General features: G+C 51.0%; 1 protein-coding gene across 1 annotated transcript; it reads right to left on the reverse strand.

The window, feature by feature from the left end:
- Positions 1 to 563: 563 nt before the first annotated feature.
- On the reverse strand, positions 564 to 4418 carry EVX1 (even-skipped homeobox 1; the record flags this gene model as incomplete). The annotated part of the gene is made up of 3 exons (XM_080340436.1): positions 564 to 1516; positions 2222 to 2472; positions 3983 to 4418. The coding sequence occupies 3 exons, from the start codon at positions 4416 to 4418 to the stop codon at positions 986 to 988; spliced, it is 1218 nt and encodes a 405-aa protein (XP_080196562.1). The 3' UTR covers positions 564 to 985.
- Between the last annotated feature and the right edge of the window lie 5000 nt (positions 4419 to 9418).

Genomic DNA, 9418 nt, shown 5'->3' on the forward strand with positions numbered 1-9418 from the left:
TCCCTGTCACCTAATCTCTTCCCTTGGCGGCTTGTTAGCGTTTGGCTCGGGGTCTCTGCTCACAGAGCATTATACATTCGATATTCAAAACCCCTCCTTACATATACATCACTTGCTAATTTCGTCAGTGTGTGCATATTTCAGAGACTGATAATAAGACGTTGTTATTTAAAGGACAAATAGCTCTGACCCACAAAGAGGCAGAAACTCGTTTTTTTTCCCTGCCAATTCCAGTCTGCCTCTTAAAACTAAAAGTTGGAATGAAAGAGGAGATGGAATGCTGGGTTTCTGCTCGAAACGAAGGAGGAGACAAAGGAGAGTAAAGAATACAATTAAACCACGAAAGTAATGTACAGAATGCCAGTGTTTCTTTATAATAAAGCATTTTTTTCTCTATAGCGATAACTGGATAATACTGTTCAGCTGAAATCCAGAAACTTTTTATTTTTGCTGTTTGCTCGTTGTTTTTATTTTCTGAACACTCTGGTAGGTTACATCTTTGCTTTCTTCATGCGCACAAGCCATTTCGTTATCAATACAATGTTTCTTTCAAGTATTTCAGATTTTCCTTCTCCATCTCATAGGTTTGTGCATACGGTTTGTTACTGTGATCTGCAGACGTCCCAGCCCTTGGTAAGAAGTCTACCCATGGCAAAAGAAAAGTCCCAGCTCATTTCTATAGGTTACCGAAGTGACTTTCATTCGGGTTGGTTTTCTTCCTCTTCCGTGCTTAAAATCCTTCTCAGAGATATATCACTAGTTATTCCTTTCCTTCTTCATTTTTTTCCCCCTTGAAATGTAAATCCTTTTAAGACTGAGCTATTTTTAGTCTTTTTTGTTTGGTTTTTGTTTTGTTTTGTTTTTTTTTCCATACGTGTCCACTTATGGGGAGAGAACACGATTAAATAAACATCGGCTGTAGGTACATTAACTGGAAGAGAAAGTCGGGAGAGGGACGAATTTTTAATAACCCTGAGACGAAGGTTTATCTCGTTAAAGGTACTTCTTCTCTCTGGTCCATGGAAACTGAGGTGGCTTTGCTCAGCACAGAGGGTGTGAAAGTGAGGAAAGAGTCAGTCCTGGTTGTGGCCGAACAGGTAAAATCTGATCCGGAGGGTCTCTGTGCCAACCCATTAGACTGGCCGCTGTGGCAAGCCAGGCAGGAGCAGGGGTTGCCCGCAGCGCTGCTGAGTCCATGAGTTGGAGTAGGGTAGAGAGAGGGATGCCTGAAGGCGCAGAGCAGTTCTGGTCTCGGGTATGGGTGGGAGAGGACCCTGAAGGTGTCCAGCGGCCTCAGGGGGGTACTGAAGGGAGTGGCGGCCGAGGCTGATGTGGCTCCGATGCCCATGTGGGAGTAGTAGGGCAGGGGCAGGTGGGACGGGAACGGGTAGGGCAAATTGCCGGTGGCCGCCGCGTGGCTCATCATGTAGGTATAAAACGCCGGGTCGGCCGGGTGAGGCCAGGTCATGGCCAGGCGCTGCCGCTTGTCCTTCATCCTGCGGTTTTGGAACCAAACCTGCGGGGAAAGGGAAGGCGAGAGCCGTCACCCGCCGCCGCCCCACTCCGCCCGACCGCCGGCACCACCGCCTGCCCTGGGACGGGCGCGGGAGGGAGCGGGGCCGGCGCCAGCTCTCGCTCCCAGAGGGAGTTGTCATCACGTACGGAGGGATCAGTGAAGCCCCTATAAATCTACAGGGAGACACAGTGAAGCAGCCCTTTTAGGGTGCTTGTTTTCTTTTCTTCTTGCTAGAGCTTGTCCTGCTGACCCCGCCCGGCTACGGCCAAACTCGGCAGCTCTGCCTCCTTGTTGCACTTTTGCAGTCAGAACTGCCTGAGATTATTGTTATCGTTTTTATTTTCACTTGCAAATGTTTTTGTAAAGGCAAAGCAAAACGAGATCTAAACAAGATCTGCTACTGTCTTCCTCGTCTCTCCCCCAAGAGCTGTGCGAGGTTTGGACTGGATTGAAAGGAGTATTAAAAGTAATCTACTAGGGAGAGGTCGGATTAGCGATGCTGGCTGGGATGACTTCGGGAGCCGTATCCTCTCTCCCGCATTGCTGCTTGCTGCAGGATGCGGGCAGGGCCAGGAAAGGGGCGGGAGGGTTGGGGGCGGGGGGGGGCGAGAGAAGGGAGGGTTGTGCTTTCCCGAGTTTTGCAAGGAAGTTTGGCCATATAGATTTATATCGTGCTAATTGGAAACATGTCCGAGCTGTGTGTACCTTGATTGTGGTTTCTGGCAGATTTAGAGCAGCCGCCAATTCACATCTCCGGGGCCTGGACACGTAGTTCTCCCGGTAAAACTCCTTCTCCAGCCGGGCGATCTGCTCGCGGGTGAAGGCGGTTCGGTAGCGGCGCATCTGGTCGCTGGCGCTGCAGGCCAGCGAGCCCTGGGAGCCGCCGCTGCCTCCGCTGCCCTTGGGGTGATCCCCCCCGTCGCTGGGGCTGCCGGCCAGCGCCTCGGAGCATGGCCCTGCGTGAGGAGCCCGGAGCAGAGACACACGCTGGGAGGCGGGCGTGCACGGAGGGATGCTCCCCGCCCGTCTCCCCAGCGAGCTCCCTTCTCCACCCAGCCCTCCCCACTAGCCTTTTCTGTATCTGTCTGAGTGCACTGAGGATGCTGGGGAGACATTTGAGAGGGACCGGGGAGAGGCAAGAAGGGGATGCAGCACCGGTCCAGGATTTGAAGGGTGCTTATTCACTCTGGCAGGAAGGCTACCTGCCTTCTCCCGCCCCCAACACACACAAATATACACACACCGCCCTGGGAGCGTCTACTCGATGTACCCCCCGCTTGCTTCCCGCACTGTGAAGCCGGAGACCGCCGCATCCCTCGATCCTGAGCGGCTGGGAAAGGCAGGTGTGCCCATCGCCCGAGCCGCACGGATCCGCTCTCCCTTCCTCCAGTCCAGCAAGGGCCCAGGAGCGAAGCAGCCGGCAGGCAGGGACCCTGCTCCCTCCGGAAAGGGGTCAGGCCTCGGGACTTTCCACTCATCCTCAAAAGCCCAGGATGGGATATTTTCAACCAGCGTTTAAGGGAAGAGACAGGGCAGACAGGGCTCTCCGCGCTTCCCAGCTTCTTCTTGAAGTGATGGAGGAATGGAGAGGGGGGCAGAAGTGGGTTGTTGGGGGCTGAGGGGGAGCTTACTGGGCTGGGAAGGTGGGAATAAGGAGTGGGGGCAGGGGTAAAAGGGGCCTGGCCTCTTCATTTGCTTTCAAATGCAACTCTCCCTCATTGTCCCCGAGACCAAAGGCAATTAATTCATTGGGACCATTTCCGAGCTGGCGCCACCGAGACATAGAAGTGACAAGGTAATTTGGACCTGTCCTCTTTTTTCTTTTTTCTTTTTTTTTTGTTTTTTTTAACCCAACGTGCAAACAAGGACCTCTCTGCCGCACTTGTGGCAGGCAGGAGTCGGCAAGCGATTTTACGGTCTTTATGGGCGCTTCCGCACTCGCCCGGGCACATTTCACCCTGCAAAACCACAAACAGCTCTCGGCCAGAAAACCCATTTGATCTTGCTCCCCCTCCTACCACATACAAAAAAACGCGCCCGCGGGAAGGATCGGAAGGGATTTCCTCGAGTATGAACTGTCCAGGCGATGGGGAAGGATTAAAATATATATATATATATATATATATATGAAAGGGGGAGAGTGAGAAGTGGTCTTGCCAAGGGGGTCCTACGGGACAAGCTGCAGACCTGATGCATTCACGACGGGAAGCCTGGCTCCCCTCCAGGGACGCGGGGGCTGCCCGGTGTCGTGTCCTCTGATTCCCAAACAAGCCTCCCCGTGGCAGGAAACTGAGGAATCAGCCAGGAAAGGAGATCCACACACACACACCCCGGCTTCGCTGCCCCTCGCTCCGCTGGCGAGGCAAAGACCACCTCCGGCAACCCCCCTGCCCACCTCCCTCCCCCAGTGCTGCCCCCAGCTCCGATACGGGCGGGTGGCTGGAGGCATGGGAAGGAGTTGGGTACCTTTGCTGTGCTGGTACTCGGCGCTCCCCGTGGCGCAGTCCGGGGTGCAGCTCACCTCGATTTCCTCATAGAAATCCGACTCAGTGTCCGAGCTGCTCTGCTGCCCTTTGCTGGAAGGGGGGTCCGGGACGGGGGGCTGCTGTCCGGCCGAAAGCAGTGCTGCCGCTGCCGAGCGGCTTTCCGGCACCGTCCCTGTCCCTGGCAGCACCTCCACCTCCTCTTCGTCTTCTTCTCCACCACCTTCTCTTCCTCCTCCTCTCTCCCGGGACGACAAGGGGCCAGGTCTGGGGCTGAGGCAGTTCCGATGGATCATCTTCTCCTGCGGCTCCGGAGTGGGGCTCCCCACTGCTTCGGACAAATTAGGTACCCTCTTGCCAACTAGAGCGCCAAGTTGTGTCCCTTCCAGAAACATCACCATCTCCTTCCTGGTTTCCATTGTGGCTTTGCTTAAGGGAGGGGGGAAAAAAATCCAGATCTCTTCCCCCCCTCCCTCCCGCTCCCGCCCCAGCCTTGTGCAAACCCAGCAACCCTCTCCTGCCAATGCAGAGGAGCAAGCGGTGAGACAGGGTGACCTTGTGATGCGAGCGCTACACTCTGCTGTGCTGCTCTGGGAGGGATCACCATTGCCCTCTTCTTTCTAAGCTGTCATTCTCAATGGTGCAGTCGTCATTACAGTACCACCGGTGACGCCACACATTGATTGCCAGTGGATAAATAGAAACGTCTGCCATGGGGAAGATGAAAGGAAGAGCCGGAGCTAATGGGCTAAATGCGTGATGCACCAGGTGTAGAAGCCCGAGATGGAGAGGGAAGTGTGAAAAAGAGATGCATATGGAGTTGAGCTGCAAAGAGGTTGTAACATGCGGAGAGAGTTCCGCAGGGGGAAGCCTTTCCTGACAATTATATAGCCTTTTGACTGCTTTAAGTCACAACCTTGATGTAGAATTGAGGCGAAGATCCCTAGCTGCATCCTGAAAGTGAGAAGATACGTACTCAAGCCTCTTCCTTGGATGCATTATTTATCGCTGGCAATCAGTTTCCGTATAACTGCATATATAAGGTTTTAAGAATCTCTTTGCAAACTTGAGAATAAGGAAACGCGCCGCTGATATTTGACTGTAGAAAGAGCTTTGACTTCTTGTTCTGGTTCAGTATCGGTTCCTATTCCTATGACAGTTATTGATTTATATTGACTGAGATTAAAACGTTAGTTTAAATTTTGGAAATGCAGTTACATATTTATTGCGGTTTACATCTGAAATATACAGCTACTTCACTTCTTGTAACTGTAGTTATTCTGCCTAACTGCTGTTTGTCGTTTACTCTTATTTTTTCCTTCCTTTCCATTTGTTCCACGATCCTTGCGCTTCTAAGAGGGTTTTACGTCTCATTCCCGTTCTTCTTTTCCACTAATTGTTTTGCATAAATTATTATCTGCTTTCAGGAGGAGAAACTGCAAGAAGAAGGTCTGCCAAGAATAATTCTGGCTCAGAGAAATGCAAGTTATCAAGGCCAGAGCTTATGCGAGCTAGCAGATGTTGTTAAAACAGAAGTGACATGGGCAACCATTTGGAAAGCACTTGTCTGAAAATAAGGGACCTTGTACCGGAAATATAGCGGCACACGTCGCCTCTTCGGTGTATTATGATATTTCTAATGAGTGCGGCAAGTATCTGATCTCTAGTTAATATTGACTCACACGTGTAGTGTCAAGTCATTTTCACCATCTGTCGTAACTAGGTTGTTCTAAAATTTTTTCTCAGAGTGTTATTGGCTAGTCAGGTTACAGAAAACATTCAACCAATTACGTTCCCAACCCGGTAAGGAATTTACTGGCATATTTGAGGTGACGTTGCTTCAGTGGGGAACAGGCAGTGCAATAGGAAACACGCTGGGATTTTCTGTCCAGCCCTGTGAGCCCGACGGGCACGATGCAGGGAGACAGACGAACAAACAAACAAACAAGCAAACCGGATTACCGATCCACCTGATGCGAGGATTAAGATGTACTCCCAGCAATAGACGTATTGATTTCAGGGGGATAAACCAGGAATCTTTACAGGGCTACCGCCACCAACCTCTCTCCCTGTGTGGACATGCATGCATGTTTCCACGCACACACACATCATGCGCATACCACGCTCCGGACCGCGCTGCCTTTCATCACAAGTGTGATGCGTGCGCTGCTTCGAAGCTTGCCTATTTGTTGAAAACTCATTGCTAAAACCCCTTTCCCTTCTCTCCCTTGCCAACCTTTAGATCGGTGTGTGCCCTTCCAGCTCAGGATGAGGATCCACCGCCCATCCCTGACGCAGCCAGGCACTGCTCCGCGGGCTGTGCGAGCGCGGAGCCGGGGCAGCAGGATCAGCTCTGAGTGCTGGAAGAGCAGGAGGTGGGCGGGTGGATGGGTGGCTGGGTGGAAGGATGGATAGATGGATAGATGGCGTCTCTGACGCCTGCTCCCAGTGGGTAGAGGCAGAAGGTCAGCGCTGCGCGAAGAGGTGCGGAGCTCTGCGGTAGAGCGAGGCGAAGTGAGGCGGGGGGGTCTCGGGCAGTGCTGTGCCCGTGTCTCGCTGGTGGCGCTTCCCACGGTTGGCGGCACCGTGCCTGCGCTTTGCTGAGGCGGCTGGTTTCTTGCACCTCCGGAGGGTGTGAAGGCTCGAACTCCCCCGAGGCCCAGGACAACCTCAGCCTTGTGAGGACTCTCACCTCAGCCTCCTTCCTAGCTCAGCCAGGTAGCCGTGTCGGAGAAGGCTAGTTATTGTCTGCGGCGCACAGAGAGGATTTTCCCATTGCTACAAGTTTGAGGGCAACAAGAAGAGGTGTATTCATGTCTCTTTCTAAATAAAGCAGTAACCAAGAGCTGGATTCAGAATACGAAGCAGCGCTCCGAGAGCAGACGATGGAGAGGACTGCGGGGAGATTAACGGGAAATCTTGTGTCTGGCACACTGGAGTCCTGGGGATGCTTCCCGTGGATTATGCTGGCCGGTCCTCGCCGGTCCTCACATTTTTTACCATTTTCGTTTACGAGATACTGCTGCCTCCTTCCTCATCCCATTCTTAATCCGTTCCCACCAGGATGCCACCCATCATGTACCTCGGGTCGGAAGTTTTGTTGAGCCCGAGATGCTGATCATTACCACAGACGCAGCAACACAGGCTGCGAAACACCCACGCACGGACCGACGCACAGCCCCGCACACATACACACGCAGTTATTTGCTCAAAGTAAACACAGTGTGTTAAAGGCCCGAGTGGACTCTAAGGAGAAAAAAAAAAAAAAAAAAAAAGGACTCGAAGTGTTGGGTCGATTTAGATTGGACTAGTAAAGACTTCTTAAAATGTCTGGTTATACATTCCCCAGGAAAAGTACAGCCGCGCCAGCCCCTCGCACACCGACAAGCCGGTGTCTCGGCGTGGCAGAGCGAGTAGCCCCGTCCCACTCCCCGCCGCGGCGGCGGAGCTTTGCCTCGCCGGGAATGCGGGGTCCGGCGCTTTGCCTTCTGTCTAGTGTTTCCCACAGATCTGTCAAGCCCGATTTGAAAGGAGACTCCCTTATTTGGCATTAATTTCCAGGCAGATTGGAAAGTGTATCTCTATAGGGTTGTGGGTTTTTTTCTTTTTTCTTTTTTTTCCTCATTTTCCCCTGATTGTTCCAGACCGAGTTTTAAAACCTATTAAGTCTCTCTCACTTGTTTGGTCACAGCCAGGATGTCATAACTATCCTAAAAACTTTTAAAACTGATTTATTTCTCCGAGTTTACAGTTTTCCTTACTGATACACGGTCGAAGCGAGATCAGGGCGACCCTGTTCAAAAGGGTAATACACTGATTTCAGCGTTACCTCCGACGAAAGGTGCCCTGTATATAAAAAGCAAACGAAATACCCTCCTTCCCAGAACAAGAAAATAATAGGGGGACATCAAAATATTGCTAGAGTGATATGCTCAAAAATCAGGTATTTCACTTGAAAGTGCTAAGCCTGGAGAAGAAAAGACACATCACACACTCCTTGCCCGCGGGGTATTTATTTTCCTTTGCCGGTCAACAGTACGTCAATAACTTTTGACCGATACTGTCCAATTACGACTGGGAACCCATCATGCACCTTCATTTTCTCTAACAAACCAAAACTTGCCGTCTGTAAAAAAGGAAGAAGTTTTTAAATGCTGCGGAACAATTTAGTGTCGCAAAAACTTATATACAGTACAAATGTGTGACCAAACCAGAAAGCCTATGGGTAGTGTTAACAATAATGGCATAATTATCACTGTTTTATTAAGATTATTTTTTTACGACATGGTTAGAGGTGGGAGCTTTGGAGAGAAGAGAATAACAGGCGCATTATTCTGTGGTGTAAAGACAAGCCGGAACAATGACAGCACATACCACGTAAGTGGCGTTGAGGGGAGAGAACAGAGCCACGAGTGGGATGCGCCTAGGAGAGCATGTAATGGTATTTACAGGAACCGATTCAAGACATGATTCTGCCTCTGTGTATCTCTGAATGTCGGATCCCGTCATCCCCACGCAAGACATCTGCCTGTTCTTGACTTTTTTTTTTATGTGATGATTGCCGGAAGCAGCGCGTCTCTGCCGCCGCAGGAGGCTCGGGAGTCTTTTGCCTTGTTATATCAAAACTGGGGCGAGGGGGAAGAAGGGCCCGATTCCCGCTCTTAGGACCTTCAGGACAAGTTTGTCCGTGGAAACTAGATCTGCTACTTCACTGGTTGCGCTGAGTAAATCGTGCAGGAATTTGAGCTTTCGATTTCAATTGGTATCGCTTCCAGGCTCGTCGAGAGCCATAAAAGTGCGGCAATCTTTTAAAGCTAAAATAAGTAGTAGAAAGACGATCTGCGTGGCAAACTCCCTGATTTGAAAGCAGAAGAGTATTTATGGCGTGAATTTAATCCGGTAGAAAGCAGAGATAACTTAAAATCGTCAGCATTTCAGTGGCTGCCGTCACAAGGCTTTTTTAATAATTGTTTTCTATATCTAATTTAACACGAATTGAGCTCTCAGCCTTCCCCGCTATGCATCTTGGTGAAACCTATTCGCAGGTCCCAGAATCCCCTGAGACCTGGTCTGCCTCAGCATCTCTTCCAGAAGTACTGAGGGGTCTGAGGGGGTCTTTGAGTGCCCAAAGGAGAAGTCTTAAGGGATAATGTAGCATCACCAAGAGAAAACCGCAGGAATGTCAGAGGCGAACACATAGCCTTTCACCGAATTTAATATTTTGCTCCAGACGTGCAACGGCATTCGGTGTTTTGCTAGTGTTTTCCTCCTGTACTCAAACTCGCCTCTTTTATTCCCATTGTATTCCTACCCTTCGCCTCCAGCAGTCTCAAGACCTGGAGCTAACCTAGAGGAGGGAAAACTCACCCTCCCGAGCTCGTGTTAAGGCTCGGTTTGCTGAAACTCCGTGTCATGCTTA

This window comes from Nesoenas mayeri (assembly GCF_963082525.1).
Source record: "Nesoenas mayeri genome assembly, chromosome: 2".
NCBI classification, from domain to species: domain Eukaryota; kingdom Metazoa; phylum Chordata; class Aves; order Columbiformes; family Columbidae; genus Nesoenas; species Nesoenas mayeri.